Below are 19,093 nucleotides of genomic sequence, written 5' to 3'. Positions count from 1 at the left end.
CATAGAAAGTTTGAATTTCCTGTCGTATTCTTTTAGTTACCAAAATTCCCTCACTGAATATAGTTAAAAACATCAATGTGTGTGTTTTTTTTTAATTGTGTGGAAAAAGCGCTCACTTCATCCCTCCAGAGAAATAGTGTTGCTTTTTGTTCAAGAATGAAATATTTCACGTGAAGCGGTATTGGGTAAACCAAATATTTTTTTCTTCTGTTTGAAGCAGTCTAAGTGCTCACTTTACTAAGTTTCTAGAGAAGAGTTTCAATTTTTATTGTATCTAGTTTTCAGCTCCGACTTCTGTGAATTACTAATAACGAAATAATATAATAAACAATAAAGAGGTTTGATGATTGTTTGTTTGTTTGTTTTGAATTTTCGCACAAAGCTACTCGAGGGCTATCTGTGCTAGCCGTCACTAATTTTGCAGTGTAAGACTAGAGGGAAGGCAGCTAGTCATCACCACCCACCACCAACTCTTGGTCTACTCTTTTACCAACGAAAAGTGGGATTGACCGTCACATTATAACGCTCCCACGGTTGGGAGGGCGAGCATGTTTAGCGCGACTCGGTTGCGAATCCGCGACCCTCAGATTACAAGCTCATGCCTTAACGCGCTCGGCCATGCCGGGCCAAGGTATGATGAACTTCAAAATGTGGAATATTTGCAATTGAGACGCTCGCTTCTCCTTCGTTTCAGAATGACAGTCCTGAGCGTCATTTTTGTGAACAAAGTGAAACACTCTTCAGTTTGAAAAGTTTGACATGTGACATGTAGCAATGAAGTATAGGAAAACCAACGTAACGTAAAGAACATTCCTAAACTCGGGTGAAGTAATTTGTCAAGAAACTGAGATCCTGTTTAAAAATAGTTATGGTAATAAATGTGTTTTTCAATTACACCGAATAATGTAGCATTTATAATTTATTAACACTTCAGAATTATTGTGAGTGTGTGTGTGTTTTCTTATAACAAAGCCACATCGGGCTATCTGCTGAGTCCACCGAGGAGAATAAAACCACTAATTTTAGCGACGTAAATCAGTAGACCGGTGTACCAGCGGTGGACATTATTGTGAGAAGCATCACGCCAAACAGGTTTTGACTCAGTTGAATTGGACAGTCAGTGTCCAATACTAAAATCTGTAGCTACAGTAATACTTACTGTATTAAACTCACGTCCTGTATACTTAATCGTGACAAAAATACTGCAGTGTTATGATTTAAATATATGTGATGAAGTATTGTTTCATAGGAACACATTTATTTTTCTAATTGGTTTATATATTTATTAAAAATGAGATTAATAATTTTACTGTTATTTCATGAAATATAACAAAACATAATTTTAAAGTATTATTTTCACTTGATCCCACAGCAGTGCAATGTTTCGGTTAATAAATACTCCAAATAAGTACAGATAAGCACAAACACGCTTGTAAAGTTCAAAGCACAGAACTAAACATTATTTTCTAAAAATATTTATGAGAGAACCAATGTGATATATTGGTATTATAGGAAATAAGGTCAGGGTGATATACTGCTGTTGTTAACAAGTGGAAATCTTTAATAGACCCAGCATTTGAAATCCTTTCAGGCGGGATTATAGTAAATTAATTATAAGACATGTTTTTCCCATTTTTATTAGATCTAATAGCGCACTGTCTATTAAAAATGATAAGACAAGTACTACTATCCCCACATGATAATATAGCCTAGCCTTACATTTCTTAGCTGACTTAAATAAATACAATTTACAAGATCAAGTTTGATCAACAAAGAGGTAGAAAAGTATGGTCGATGCAATCAAATGTTGATAAATTCCTTTGTGAGCAGATCAATATTAAAGTCATTCATAGAATATTGATAAAAAATCAGTTAGATTAACAACATCTAAAATATATAGAAAATCCAGTGCGTTTTGGTAACGCAACGATCCAACAACCAAAATCTCTACCACCTTACCCTCAAATTGAAAATCTTTTAGACAGGATTAGAGTAAATTAATCTATGAGATTTTGAGCATGGTCAAATACATCAGTCGAAAAGATTTGAGCTTTTGTGTTCCAAACTTTAATTAGATATTAAATCAGCCAATAGAATGACGAAGCTACGAGTTAAAAATTAGAGCCATTTTGGGAGCCAATATGTCACGGCTTAAAGTAAGATCAAAGTAATATACTGGAATTACAAGAAATGAGATGATGTTCATATTCTGGTTTTCTAATAAAAATATTATGTAATTATACTGGTATGAGGGAAACGTCATAGTAATATACTGGTATTATAAGAAATACGCCATGATATTAAACTGCGTTATGTATTACAATTTCAAATAGCCTGACACTGAGTTAAATTGCGATATAGATTTAAATGTTTTCACCTTCGTAATTTTAAATTTCTTTAAAAAATAAGAAAACATGCTTTATGGTTTATATTTCACATCTTGAAATTAGGAAGAAGACAAGCATCTTGCATTTTGAACATTTATATTTTGACTGATATTTTGTAGTTGAATAAAACAAGGTCTATAAAATGTAATGGAGTGCTGTTACCTAAAATAATTAAAACAGTTAAGTGAGTGTCTAGACGTTTGATGCTAAGGATGAAGTCTTAGAAACGATTTTGATGGCCGTATGTGGCATCTTAATGACTGTGAGGTTAAACCTAAGTTAATGAAACCCATTTCACAACACACGATACCCACAAAACATTTCTAGTACAGAATAACCTTCGAATTAAATGGTCGAATCAAAAATGGCAAACTAATCAACTTATCTAAAAAAAGGAAACACAAGATCTCGACACGCTCTCAAAACCTGGGTACAGGAATCAAATATTAAAGGTAAAAGTAGTCTAAGTGTTGTGACGGATCTATTATCATATACTTTAATACCGATGCTTGTTTGAGTAAAATTTATATTTAAAAAAAATATATAAAATTTATACTGTTAAATCTGTATTGCAAAATTTAACCTATTCTTTAAAGTTGTAGATGATTCTCGAGTGTAAAAATCAACAATATATGTGCGTACGTAAACAATAGTATATCGTTTACAATGTTCTACAGACTGCAATATGTAGAAACTCTCCTCACGCCCATAAATGTGACCAAAGCGAAAAGCCACGAGACAACAGTATATATTAGTGGTTTGCTATAGTTGGTGTACTAAAAAACATTGAAAGCTATAACTATAATTAATGCTTATTAATCGGAGGCTTCAGATATTTGAGAAGGAGTATTTATAAAGCTCAACCATTACAAACCATTTGACTGCAGTAGATTCACATCGGACATTAGTATTTTTACGAAAACATTTTGCTCACCGTTAACCTAATTGTACTTATATCGACTCAGAATTAATTCGCACATTGTGAACTCTTGATTAGGTTTTCAGTTCCAGACCAGATGGAAGAATCAATATTATTTATAAGTTTCTAAAACTTTTGTATATAGATAATTATTTGTAATAACCGTTATTATAAATTGTATTTTGTTTATATTAAAATATATTTGTACATCAAAGTTTTTGGCAAATATCATAAATTAGTTATACATTGACATTTACTTCACTTCTAAATATATATTACAATTTAACTCAGTTTCAACTTATTTGAAACTGTAATACGTAACAGTGCTCATATGCAAATTAAATTTACCTACAAAGCCTTAACATATAAACACTGTTGGCTGAAATTAGTCTCTGAGAGATGAAATATCCACTTCCAAAACAGTTGTATCTGTGCAATGCTAGTTATATATTCATCATTCTTGATGACATGATCAATAATTAGTTACTCCAAATTTCATTTTTGCATAGTGTAATGAAGTTTACAAAGATTCCCCCGAATATATGAATTAAACAATTCTATTTTAGGTAAAATTATGGAAAGATAGAAGTTAATGAAAGTATGCGCATAAGAGTTTTCATAGTTTTACATGTTAATTATTTAATTGTTTCTAATATTTGTTATGTGCAGTTAGATATGTAACAGTTAATAAAATGTTACTTATATTTGTAAAACTGTTCTAAGCATTTAGATCAAATTTCAATAAGTTACTAATCTCCATATATTCATAGGCACTGTATTCTTTGTGATCTAAAATAACGTCGACATTTTAATTAAGATTATTTCGTATATTTAGGTATTGCTACATTTGAAATGACACATTTTAATCATTTGAAATGATATTATAATATATATTACAGAAAGCGGTACACTAACATTCATGAACAAATTCTGTTAGGTAGATGAGAATGTATATTATTTATCGCACTTCTTTTTTAGTATGATTATCCTAATGCAGTAGTGTGTCGATGCACAGACAAAGCATTACTCAACGGGCGACACGTTTAGTTCCTTTATATGTGTGTACTGGAGATCGCACATCTTTCAAGTTATTCGATGTAGCTCTAATGGAATGCTTTCTATTATCAATTTGATGAAATGTGTTAAGACTGGCCTGACTGTCCTTTGGAAAATTTAGTCTTGCGCAATTGGGCAAGAATGCCTAACCGTATGTTGGTCAGAATGAATACGATTGTCAAGAAAAAAACTGGTTTACGAGTTATTCGAGAACTAAAACATCATTTTTATTAAAAACTTATATTCTCCAGTATTAGTAATTCTAAGAAAAAGTGAGTTTGTTTGATACTTTAATGCTTTATTCTGCAACACTCAGTAAAAGGGAATCACATTTGTGATTCATGTCTCAAACATGTATGAAACACTGCAACGAACATAATGAGATGTTATAGACAAAGCCATTTATAGCTAAATGTACGACTTAGTCTTCAAGTTAATAAGCCTTAGTAAATAATAAAAAAAATTGAGCTGATTGTCAACAGAATTGTTAAAATAAGCTACTATTTGCCTTAATGTATTAATGTATTTGATTTCTAAATGATCTATGTTATATAATTATGTATGTATATATAAAATTTATACATGTTGTGATTAAAATAACATAATAATACTGCAATTGAAACGCTATTGTATATTCACGGAAACGATTTCTAAAATAATTTTAATACACCCCACCATAATGAAAGTATTATTCAATAAAAAATGTTTGTAATACCAATTAGTTCAGACGAAAATCCTTAAACCCATTAAAGTTTTAAATGACAAAATTATTATTCTACATAATTATTTTCCTATATTTATTTCAAAATTATATCAATATAAGAACAATTTTATTCTCAAAATTAGTTGCTATAGTAAAAGTCAAATAAAATGATAAGTAAGAGAAATCTTAAAAATTTTGCTGGAAAAATATAGTAATATTTAAGTACCGTCTTAATTTTTAAAAAATCAAGCTTCGTTTGAATGATTAATATAGTTTCAACAGAAATGCTCTTTAATGAACCAAAACTAGCGTAGATTGCAGAGATTTATGCACAAGACATAGTTCAATGTTACGGTGATAAGTGGACAATATTTATACTATAAAATGATATTGGGAAACATAAATCTACTTTGTTCATTAAGTTTCCTTATCAACGACTGATTTATGAAACATTGCAGATTGTGCATTACTTGATAATTGTATTTAACAGTTTGTCATGGCAGTTGTTCCAGATTACATGTTTTCGTATGATTAATGATAAAAATACACCTATGATTTATTTTGATAAATAAGAAACTACTGAGTCGATAAACGATTGTAATGAAATCATTACTGGTATGTGCTTCAACATGACTAATGTTTCTTGAATGTATTTCTATATATATAGTGAAAAGGAGAAGTATGTTTGTTTTAAAGACTTCAAAACTTTAAAAACGCAAGTGACACTTATCAGTAATATGTTTGTGCGTAAAAATTTGAAAACTTTTGCTGATGATTGCTTAGACTCCATTTTTGTCATGATAGTTTTATTCCTAACTTTTTAATCAACAGCTCTATTCAATTTTAATCAAATTTGATATTCGATCGTATGATAACATTTTCTTATAACGCAGAATTTCTAAATATTCATTCCATCATCAACTTAATTAAAATTGCGTGAGAGCAAATTTCTAAATGATTATAACAGACAAGCAATTTATTCAATATTCACAAACAAAGCATATTATACAGTTTGACTTTTTCTAGTGAAAAAAGCGTTGGGTTAGAATAACGCTCTTAAAATTATATGCCAATCGAAAAGAGATTAAAAACTTTATAAATTAATATGTTTGTGAATGACTATTATATTTTTTATATACTGATCATTATTAAGAAATAATTGTTTCCTTAAAAATAATTGAATCTGGAAGAGCAGTGAATTGTTAATTTACTCAAAGATTCATATCCTTAAAGTTTTAGCTTTTTCTCAGATCTACTCTGTTCTTTTATTTCAGACGTTGTTTGTTTCTGTGTAATATAATTTTAAATTGTTGCTGGCCGAAGTTTCAAGAATTAAAACAAACTATCTCTTGGATTGCATTATGTATAATAAATAGAAGGTCTATTTTTCTCATATTAAGTACTTCAACATGTTTATTCGTAGTATGATTTCATCTTCAGGGAAAGTAAAGAAAAATCATATTTCCCAAGTTTCATCAATAGTTTGAGAACTCAACTTATGTTTCTCTTTTTTTATCCGTGAGGACATTTTATCAGTACTATATTGATTTACTTGAATATATGCAAAATTGTTAGCATAACATATTTGACCAAATCTTCTTACATAGTATAAAATAACTTTAAGGTTATAAAACCATTATATTTTTTTATTTTTACATAGCGTATGGCTTAGAAAACTAAAGCGAATTAAATAAAAAGTAATATTCTTAAGATTAAGTTACTTTACTTGGTAGGGTCCGTGCAGTTAGTAGATTTTGAGAAAAAGCAAAATCATTCTGGATATATAATTAGGTAATACATTTCAGGAAACAAGCCACATTGGGCTATCTGCTGAGCCCACCGAGGGGAATCGAACCCCTGATTTTAGCATTGTATATCCGTAGACATACCGCTGTACTAGCGGGGGGCAGAACATACATTCATTTAGTTGCTAATATATATATCAGTTAATCCCTATCTCTCTCAGAACTTGGTTATGCTTGGAAGAAGAAAACGAAGTAAATCATTTTAAGGAATTTTTAGCACGACTTTACATATCTTCTGATATAAAAATTATAAAATATAGTATTATATTCAAAGCTTTTACACGAAGGTCTATTTTATAATGAAATATATATGAAATGAAATAGGGTTCATCAAAAACTTGTTAGTATCAATCTAATTATGCTAATAATGCATAAAAAATAAACTAACTTTTAATTTGTAACGATTTGTTGAAGTGTTTCTGTATTGATCAATAGTGTTTTTAGAATGCTGTACTTAGAAAGTAGCTATTATTAAAATTAAATGTTTTTTTTCTCTGAAGTTTTTGTTATAATAAAATGGTGAAGTTTTATATTTTATATTCTGTGCATGTTTTTTCTAAGGAACTATATGTATGTCCTGAAAAATAAGTTGAAATTTAATCTTATTTTATCGCGTATCAGTATATAACGTTATGAATTATGGTGCTCTTTTAATGGTTCGGCATGGCCAAACCTGTTAAGGCGTGCGACTCGTAATCTGAGGGTCGCGAGTTCGCATCCACGTCGCGCCAAACTTGCTCGCCCTTTTAGCCGTGGGGGCGTTATAATGTGACGATCAATTCCAGTCTTCGGTGGTAGAAGAGTAGCCCATCTAGTCTTACACTGCTAAATTAGGGACGGCTAGCACAGATAGCCCTCGAGAAGCTTTGTGCGAAATTCAAAAAACAAACAGAGAAACTCTTTTAATAAATGAACTTTTTCTTACTTGCAACCAAATATATTAATTTACTTTCTAAGTACAAGATTAACAACTTAACATTTAGATAAAATGTACCATATCATTTAAAGTTGACGTATTGAAGTAATGTTGTGTACAGAAATCTCGCTTGTTTTCATAAATGGATAAACGCTACATTTGAGATACGTGCCTCAAGTAGCACTTTTTGACGCACTTACTTCCTCATAGTAAAGTTTGCCCAAGTCGTATATATTTTGAACTTCCTTTAGAAGACAAAGTGAGAATATTTTTATCGTTACTGTGAGCTAAACCATTTTAGTTTCGCCTAAAAGAAAGATTAAGATAAGACCTCAAAATGTCATTTATAGCATAAATGAAACTTTTCCCAACTCATTGACTTTATGAATTAGCTATTTGCTTGTGATGTCATAAATTCTACCTTGTCTTATGGAAGTAAACTTCATCTTCATTTTCATCGGTGGATAACTAAAACTTGGAAAACTTTATATTTGTCAACCATACAGAGAAAACAAATAATAATAAATGGTTCTTCATTAATCACCTTTTGATACTCTGTTTTAACGTTAGATTTCTTACATTGGTAAACAAGGAATCGTCTGTTGTTTTGCAAGTTAATGTAAAAGACAGTAAGGAGAAGAACCATAAAAGCAAACTGTAGCTTTTTGCCTTACTGTAAGCAATTGCAAAACATTTTTATCATAATCTTGCAGATAATTGATACTAACTTATGTATATTTAAGATTTTAAGGATGCGATACAAATAACTAACACCTACAATTAACACGTTTATTGATGTTTTAATTTTAAGAAATGGCATCAGTTTTAACCAATTTCAGACTTTCGAGTTTTGTTTTTCACAGTAGTGAAAATGGAAAATTACTTTGTAAGAAAAAATTCAAAATTAATAAATAGGAGCTCCATTTTGAAAAATTAAATGCAAGATAAATAGGTAGGTACGTCAACTCTTAATCCTTAGAATATTTATAATACAAATAACGAGTTTTGACAGAAACTACAGAGGTTGAAACGTCTACTGTTCTTGAAATTCTTTATGTATTATAGCAGTGGCCCGGCATGGTTAAGTGAGTTAAGGCGTTCGACTTGTAATCTGGGGGTCTCGAGTTCGAATCCCCGTCGCGCCAAACATTCTCGCCCTTTCAGCTGTGGGGGCGTTATAAAGTTACGGTGACTCCCACTATTCGTTGGTAAGAGAGTAGCCTAAGAGTTGGCGGTGGGTGGTGATGACTAGCTGCCTTCCCTCTAGTATTACATTGTTAAATTAGGGATGGCTAGCGCAGATAGCCCTCTTGTAGTTTTGCGCGAAATTTAAAAACAAAAACAAATATATTATAGCGTAACGAATGAGTTTACAAATATGATTGACTTTCCTATGTAACATATCATTAATGCTGCAAGAAAGTAAATGAAAACTCTGTGTTTGTTTCGGGTGGAACTTTTATTTTCATTAAACTATTTATTATGAAGCTCTTGAGAATGAGTTTCTTACTTTTTGACTTAATTTCTAACTAATTTTCTCAAAGTTATTATTCTGTTTTCCGTTTTTAACTACTATCACCCCTCTAAACAGCGGGATATCGTAAAATATTTTACATTTGTAAGTTTCGAAATTTTAATACCACGATTCTCCAAGATATACGTAATTCTCTGTTAATTTTTATATTTTTGTAATGCATTACTTTACTGTTTTCTGTCCAGCTTATTTATTCACTCACGTTTTCGTGTTTAATAAGCTATCCGTGCTCTGCCCTCAACAAGTGTTGAAACTGGGTTTCTGGCAGTATATGTCCTCAGACGTACCACTGTGCCAATTAATGGGAGGTTGCTGATAATAAACACTTAACAAATGTATGTTCCTCAGAACGGCTGGTATAGGAATTAATACTTTATTGATAAGCATAGATCAACGTTTCGACCTTCCTAGGTCATCTTCAAGTTAACATGTGACCTAGGAAGATTGAAACGTTGTTCTCTTCTTATAAATAAAAGTGTCCATACCCATATCAGCCGTTTTAAGATACATTTTTATTTCAAGTGGGTTTCTCATCATCAAGAAATGTATGTTCCGTATCTATGCATAACATGTTATTTTACGAGCAGTTGATATTTATTTAATGACAAGATTAGGCATATGCTATACATTTGTATTTTTAAAGACTTCGAGTAAACATCTTCTTTTTTTCTAGAGCGAGGGTTAATACTTTCTTAAAAAGTTTTTAATGGTGAAGAAGTAAATTATATAGTGAATATTGATCATTTATCGCCACTACTTGAATCATTTTCATTCACTGAATATTATAATCGTATTTCATATTATATTATCCATAAAAATGTATATGTTAATATTATTTATAGTACTACAATAGATGTTAATTAGTATATTCTTTGCTTAAAAAAGCAAATGCAATTTTCACAAAAGGATTAACATTATATTAAAATATCGTAATTATATTCCACAACATTTCTATATTTACAAGACAAATGTGTAGTTATAAAACGATATCTATAAATCTATTTATTTTTAGTGTGTGATATTATTTGAAATTTAAAGCTATATACTTAAATTTTAAATTCATACTCTTGATATACACCACTGAGTGTCAAATGTTTAAAATAATATTCTTATACAAACGTAGGAGATTGTACACTGTATATTTATTCGTTTAGTCATGACCTTAATTAAATAAAAATATCGTATTGTTTCTTAATGTTTTTGCTATTGGTCTTTATTTAATAAAATATCAATTAATAAGTTAGTAAATAATAATTATACCATGTGGTGTACAGAATATTTATAGTTTGAGAGATATGATGTGCGAAAGTTAAGTGTATAATAGTATATAAAGCAAACAAGTGTTTCTGTGATCCTTAGATAAGGTATACTTTATATTTGTGTAATTACTTTCAATAACAATATTCCATAGAAATTTTTGATATACCCACATTTTATTTGATAGTCTTTTATCTTCGTTATAAAGATTATTTTGTACTGTTATTTCAGTATGTGGATAAATCTAGTAAAACAAATTTCTTAAAATAGCTTAACCTTGTGAGATATTATGGGAATTACGTTCGAAAACATTATTGAAATCAAGAATACCTCGCTGTTGAAATACCTCATTCTACTCGACATAAATAAGAACGCAGTGACAGTAAATCTAATTAACTTTATTCTTTACTGAGTAGATTGTTAGTTAAGATCGGTGTAGGTAGTATAGATTAGATGTTAACATTGAAAGAAACAACGAAATATTTTTTCTTAATTTATAATAGAAATAGTGATCAAGATACAACGTTGAATAAGGCTTACTCGTATCACTGTCCTATTTGTTTGTAAGATATATGTTTGTGTTTCAACAGGCACCACAAGAACTCAGAACAACGACACTTTAACTAATACCTCAATGCCTGACAAACGATCTTTAAGAGAGGAAGACAATGACAGAGAATACTGGGTTGCAGAGCCATACAACTTTCCTTCTTTTGATAATAACACAGCTAAAAATGTGTCAACTCAACTTGGACAAACGGCTTTTCTTCACTGTATCGTTGAAAACTTGGGAGATAAAACAGTAAGCATGTTTCAGTTATCAAATATCAACCTGTATTTTTAAATATCATAGTTAGTGTACTGTTTTTTGCAATACAATATCTTTAAAACATTATGTAAAAAGAGTCTTAGGAATATATTGGGTTTTATTAATTTTCTCTACTAAGAAAAACACTTTTGTAGGGTTACTAGGCTTTATAGCGCACCTTTGAATATATCTCAAAATTAAAACTGAAGTTGGTATGGTGAGAGACAATTCACGATGACGAATGTGGTCTCATTCAATATAGTTTTTGCATGTCGTGAATTTAGGCATGGTATATAAATGTTGTTTCTGTTTATTATTAAGCTATCTGTGGTTTGCCTACCACGTGTATCAAAACTAGGTTTCTAGCTGTATAAGTCCACAGACATATCATTGTGCCACTAGGGGCCAGGGGCTAGTATATAGAAGTCATGTCCTTGATATTACATAGTAAACTTATATGTTGACTTATGAGAATAAATTAAACAGTATCATTTTTTTTTTTTACTGATTAAGTATTTTTTTCCTGTAAACGAATATCGTAACTCTCACTGACACAGAGACACGTCTGCGAACTTACAACGCTACAAACCTTCTTTCGATTCTCGTGGTGGGCAGAGCACAGATAGCTCGTTGTGTAGCTTTATGTTTAACTTCAAATAAACACATATCATAAATCTGAATTGACTGAAGAATGAAACCTTCTCCCAATATTTAGTAAATTAAAAGAAAGTAACACGAATATATTACCTATTCTTCTTTTGTTTACGTTTATTAAGTTCATATATTATACACTTCAAATATTCCATTAATACGTTGAATATTTTTGACATTACAAATCCACCCATGCATATAACTTACTGATGAATCTTCCAAGAGATAATAAAGTAACTTCTAATTATGGTATAAACAGTAATCTCACAGCCCCATGAATGCTTGTTTTATACAAAAGGTTTTAAAATAAAGTAATGTCATAAATAGATGAACCTTAAATATAAAATATGTAAGCAAATGTTTTTGTTTATTCAATTACTTAGATTATGTACATTTTTTACAAGCAAATAATGTTAAACATTGTTCTAAAATCTTTGATAAATTTATTCCAGGTGTCAATTTATGTTGTTTAAAATTAAGGTTGCAGTCATTGTGACTTTGATGAAAAGCAATCTCATTAGTCGTTGTGTATAAACTCTTCTCTGTTTTAAGAGGGGTTTAGAAAACATTAACAGTATTTACATAGATACTTCCAGATTGATACTTGGGCGTACTAACAACAAACAGGTTATATTGCTAGCCAACTTAATAATTGAATCATTATTACATTTCCTTTAAATAGGGCGTACTAACAGCAAGCAGGTTATATTGCTAGTCAACTTAATAATTGAATAATTATTACATTTCCTTTAAATAACACGTGAACTTTACTTTGGAAAAATGCACATGAAATAAATGTAGAGTATAAATATGAAATTTACGAAAGTTTCGTTCTTCGAAAATTCAAAGTTTATTTACTTGACATTTGGATAAAAATTACGACAACTAATTTATTTTAGTACTTCAGAGTACTACAGATGCTTGTTGTAGTATTAAAGGCCATTATACATCTTCCAAACTAAATGCTGGACACACAAGACAATGGGCATTAATTTGATCAAAGTCTGCAATATGTAGTTTGTCCAGGCTAAGAGAGGAAATCGGGTAAATAATACAGATCTAATGCAAATTAGGTACATTTCAAGTTTAAATTGAATAAGATATATGTTAGGCTAAGAATTATTTTTCTTTCGGTGATAATAAATGTATGAAAAAAGAAACACACTTAGAAATATTGCGAATATCTTTAGGTGACAATAATAGCTAGATAAAAGGAAAAGTTTTACTCATGGTGAAACATTCTTCATGTTTCGATAGAACATTGGTCATATCTCACTGATATCTTCCACCATCGCTAAAGCTTTTTTTATTGTGCTTTTTTTCTCAAGTATCATAATAAGAATGTTTGAAAAGATTAAAAACAACATGCAATAGTAGAATTGTTAAAAGCTTAATTGAAGTAAACATAAGAAACACACACAAACTGAAATTACTCAACACTTTTGAACTACTATTTTCAATCACTATATTTTTTATTGAAAAAATCATCAGATAATGGTGTTGTGAAATCACACGTGATTTATTGTATACATTCCTCTGATCGAATATGTTTGATTAAGAATGTGTTAATACTTATTATCAGATATAGTACACATGCACATACTGATAAACTGACATACTGACGTTCTACTATAAGACTCCATAATTAGAGTGAGGTAAACCTTTGCTTTGACAAGTACTCAGAATATCTTTAGCGTGTAACATTAATTACTACACATAAATCAAATGAAAGCATATATAAAATTAATTTAACTCAATTTAATAGTATTAAAATTGACCCTTGTTTGACGTAAAGAAGCACGACATCTGACATTATGGGCTAGAAAACGCCTTATAATCGTTGATCTGGAGAATGGTAATGTTTTAAGTAATTAAAGTAAGAAGTTGTGGATAAGAAGTCCTATTTTACCGTGAACACAAACTATAAGTTTGTCGATTAATAAACTGCATCCATCAAAGAAACCATTTGGAAAAATCTGAACTATAAAGCATTGTGTTCCCGAATTCCCAGCTTCTTTGAAATTGTAAGAAACAAATAGGTTATATTGCTTTTAACTTAATGGCTGTGAATCATTATCACATTTGCGTTTAATCAGGCCCCGGAAAACAACAAAACAGGTCATGAAGATGTTTAACACGACACGAGATTCAAACAAATTCAGTTAAATTTGCATAAACATATAAGAACAAGCATAAAAATGTACCTCAGTCACTCTTTTACCTTAAAATGTTTTATTATTATATAAGTGGATTTTGAACACGTAAATCACTGATTAATTACATTTTTATTTCATAGTAGTTGTTATTAATATAGACTGTAAAAAATCAGAATTATCGTTTTGCGTGAAGTTTCGTTTTCCTATTACATCATCCAAGTATACGTGAAAACCGTAAATATAGTATAGGTGCTACTTTTCATTCCTGTTCAATTACTAAGCTGATATTTTCTTCAGCAACTTTCAACCCAAACAAGTAAAAATAAATTATTATTGTCTTAAACATTTCGTGTGGTAGCACTCCGGTGTTTCTACTCTTAACTGTGGATTTCTTAACCATCAGAATATTATTATGGGTACATTACGTTCGTGTCTTCATTATAAGACATGTTATACTAACATAGGCACATCTTAGCTCAGAAAGCTATGATAAATAGATAAAAATACTCGTTAATAGCTTATTCTACTGGCATATTAGTTTAAAATATTGGAAATAATGAGGAAACTATGGCGTTTCATAAGATACAACTTATAATCCATTGTGTTTATCGTTTACCAGTCTCAAGTATATTACATTAAGTACAAAGTATTTACCAAAAAAGTCCTAACAGAAGACTAATTACTTTATTTGAAATCAGTGTTTTTCATTGATAACAAATTCCCGTACGTTAAGACAAGAAGACAACTGACTTAACAATGAACTCTATCCTTCATGCCCCCAGTGTCTCAGCGGTATGTCTGCAGACTTACAACGCTAAAAACCGGATTTTGATGCATGCCCGTGGTGGGCAGAGCATAGATAGCCCATTATGTAACTTTGTGCTTAATTCAACAAACAACTATCCTTCGTTAACAGAATAAATAAAATATGAATTATTAAAAAATAGACAAAGAATTATGAATTTATATTAAAAGTGTTTATTATCACTATAGTTTTGTAATTCTTGTATTATCATTTTAGGATTCCTTAGAACAAACCTAGAAAAATATTGTACAAAATTATGTACAATAATTGTTCGTTGTTCTGGGTCACTGGTTACAACTAGAATTTTATACATAGATTTGATCTCCCAGCGTTACATATACTCAGGAAATACTGTTTGATATTTCGAATTTAATATGTTGAAGTCTGTTAAAATCATCTTGAGATGTTATTCGATAAGTTAGTCAGGGTTTCTTAAAAATCGAAAGAATGTGAAGGTAACTTATGACATTAGAAAGTAAAAAATATTAATAGCCCAGAGTGTGTCATTCAAGTAAGATACTTTTTTTTTAGTGTACTCATAAAATATTTCAGAAGAGAATGCACCAAAATATAAATCATGGATAACACCAGAGTGGTAAATGACAAATTTCCTGTCAGACTAGTCCTTGACTTCCATGAGACAGTTTGAGAGATGCTCAGAATGTTGTAATTACGTTGTTGGAAACATAGATGGAAAACGTTTGTCAGTTAGAGGGGCTATAACATAATACCGAAAAAACGCGCATAGATAAGGAATTGGGTTGGATCCAGAATATATATTAGTGATTTTTTTTACTAGATGTGATTTCTACATGGTGTTATGTTTCGTGAATTCCTAATTGATATTATGGAAATAAAAAAAACAAACACACATTCGGCACAATTCACACTACTGAAACCTCATCTCTTTGTCTTGTTACTCTACTGACGAGGTAAATTTTTTGATGACGGGAAGTCCATTTGAAATAAAAATGTATCTCAGAATGGCAGGTATGGGTATTAACATTTTTACTAATAACAAATATTAACCTGAAGATGACCTAGAACGGTAGAAACGTTGTTCTCTGCTTTATTAGTAAAAGAGATAAATTTCTTACGTGTTAAACTAAAATTTCTGTGAGAATGTTTTTCTATAAACTGGTTGTAGACCAAAATTAACATAATTTTCTTACTACTAACAAAAACACTTGAACTTATATGTTTTTCAGGGTTCGAGCCCATATAATATTTTCTTTATTTCTACATATTCACATTGCATAACTACAAAAGAATAATCATACATTTCTGTAAATTAAACGAATTAGTTTAAATAAAAACACGGTAAATTTCGCAATTTTCTGGAGAGCGAAGTAATATTTTTGTTTGTTTCTGAAACTAAGCACAAAGATACACAACAGGCTATCTATGTTCTGCCCACCACGGGTATCGAAAATCGGTTTCTACTGCTGTCCGCAAACATACCGCTCAGCCACTGGAGGGCTCAAAATACTGCCCAGCATAATTTATACTAGTTATACATATACGATATTGAAGTGTGTGTATATATATATATATACACATATGAAGAGAGAGTGAGACTAATTTCCATTAATTTAATAATTATTAATAACACATGAATTTATTTGCATTTAAAATATTTTTAATTTAACACTAGAAATTGGAGTTGATCTTGTAACGTACCTTTCTACAATAATTTAGTATAAAAATGTTGAAAAAGACAAATTTGGTGCTCATCGCTTCAGCTGTTGTAGAAAAATCTCTATTTCAAAATTAATTCTTCCCACTTCCCTGCAGAAGATTTGGTTACTAAACGAATCAATATGTTCTGAAAAATGTCCGAAAGTCTTGTTTGCTCTAGTATAACTTGCATGTACATGATTATAAGATGTGATGTATCCTTGAGAGGCAAAGGTTCTGAAAGCAATCAGGATGTTGAAGTTAAAGCGATCAGATAGAGAAATCGCTTAGAAATGTTAGAATCTAATGAAAGGGAGCAAAACCTGTGAAGCAGTAGAAAAAACAAGAGTAACGTATTTGCTCTTCTCTTTGTAACCGCTTTGATTGTCTTCAGTAGTTCAGGGATTCACAGACATGGATATGATAGATTACACTTCAACTAATGATAGCCCTAAGACTAACTGAAGAACATTTATTGTTGTTACTACTAAGTATGCAGTGTGTCCTAGATGTCCCGGGCATGACGAAAACCATTCTTAAATTGTAAATCAAAAAGTCAAGATTGGATTGCAACTAAGCAAAATTATCCTTTGTTTGTGAAGTTTTTTTCAACGCAAAAGCATTTTTGGAAATTAAATGGTTGTTTACTTTTTCTGTAGGCTTACGGCGCTAAAAGTTGGGTTAAGATAGCAAGAGTGAACAAAACACAGCACATTGTGATTAACAACAATCTATTACATCAAAACAGTTTTTAGATATAATTAAGAATTATTATATATGTGTTTTATGCTTAACATTAGTGATAATCATTGCTAGAGATTATTTTGTACATAACTTGTAGATATATAAATTACTGACTCAGTTAGTTATGCACATATTATCCGCCTTCCGCAACAGCACAGATAGCCTATTTGATAAGCTTTGCAGATTCTCATAAACAATGATAATAAAGATGTGTAAATAATTCTAATACTTTAGAAGTGATCAAAGTTGTAATTGAATAAAAGTGACTATATAAATCATTAACTGCGTTAAATGTTTACATGGTTATGCTAATATAGTATCAATACATACTTTTATTTATGGTTAGTTGTAGTTGCGCACAAAGTTACATATGGATCATTTCTAATGTGCCCACCGTGGGTATCTAAACCCATTTTTTGCTTTTTAGTTTTATAATTCTTCAGACCTGCTCCTGGGACACTGGGGCGTTTTGTAAATAAAGTAAAAAAGAATTTAAAAGTATTTCTCTTTGTAAAGGCTTGGCATGGCCAGGTGGTTAAGGCACTCGACTCGTAATCTGAGAGTCGAGAGTTCGAATACCTGTCACACCAGACATGCTCGACCTTTCAGCTGTGGGGGCGTTATAATGTTACGCTCAATCTTTGGTAAAAAAGTAGCCCAAGAGTTGGCGGTGGGTGGTGATGACTACCTGCTTTCCCTCAAGTATTATACTGTTAATTAGGACGGCTAACGCAGATAGCCCTCATGTAGCTTTTCGCAAAATTCAAAACTAATCAACAAATCTATTTGTAAAACACTAATGACGTTAGTTTTCAATTGAAATTCATTAATTGTACTACACCAACACACACATATATATATAATTTTTTATTTATTTTATGAAAAACTATAAGTATTCGAATATCTGCATTAAGAAATACTTTAGAAGTTTTATTAACACATTCATAAATTATTTATAGTGTTTTCGGTCCGTTATACTTCACCATCATAAGAAACTTAATGATATTTCTTTGGTTTGCTGACTCAAGCTATGCTGATGAGTTATTTTTAAAGAGAAACTGCAGTCCACAACAAAGGATAGAGCCAATAAAAGAAATATTTAGGCCTATATGTCACAGATTCTCTTTTCACTTTCACTTCTAGTGAAAAGGAAAAAAATTAACATATTGAATAATATGTTGTTGTTTTTTTGAAAAAACTAGCAATGGCGATTGAATTAGTTTTCTAAATCATCGAAACTATTACTGTTGCACATTTTTCACAAACACATATTTACTTATAGCGTCATGCTGTGAAATAAATATAAGAAATAAGTATTTAATAAAGAAAGAAACCTGTAAAATTATTTTACAAAAACGATATATCATGACTTTATATTTGAAATAAGCGTGAGAAAATATCTCAGTCTTTGTGACCTGAACTTCAGGTTATAATATGTTAATAATACTTTCTATGAGTATAAAAATTTACTTTAACAATAAAAACGTATTTTTGTGAATGTTTTAAACCTGAGTTTTTGAAGTTCCACGTTTCAATAATACGGAAATAAATGAGAATATCTTAAAAACTACCTCTAATAACAAAATTCGAAAATTAACAGAAGAGACCAATCTGTAATATGATATATTGTAGAAAGAATGTTAAGACAGAAGACTAGTTCGTAATGTGATGTACA

At 30.4% G+C, this 19,093-nt stretch overlaps 1 protein-coding gene across 1 annotated transcript in view; it reads left to right on the top strand.

Annotated features, from left to right (window-relative positions):
* LOC143249183 (zwei Ig domain protein zig-8-like) overlaps positions 1-19,093 on the top strand; it is a 106,993-nt gene that overhangs the window by 44,421 nt on the left and 43,479 nt on the right. The window contains exon 2 of the mRNA XM_076498642.1: positions 11,168-11,379. Within this exon, the coding sequence (XP_076354757.1) occupies positions 11,168-11,379 (212 nt within the window). The remainder of the gene's footprint in view (positions 1-11,167; positions 11,380-19,093) is intronic.

This window comes from Tachypleus tridentatus, chromosome 4 (genome assembly GCF_004210375.1).
Source record: "Tachypleus tridentatus isolate NWPU-2018 chromosome 4, ASM421037v1, whole genome shotgun sequence".
In the NCBI taxonomy this organism is placed as follows: Eukaryota; Metazoa; Arthropoda; class Merostomata; order Xiphosura; family Limulidae; genus Tachypleus; species Tachypleus tridentatus.
The sequence above is the reverse complement of the archived record's forward strand: the minus strand, read 5'-3'. Positions and strand labels throughout refer to the sequence as shown.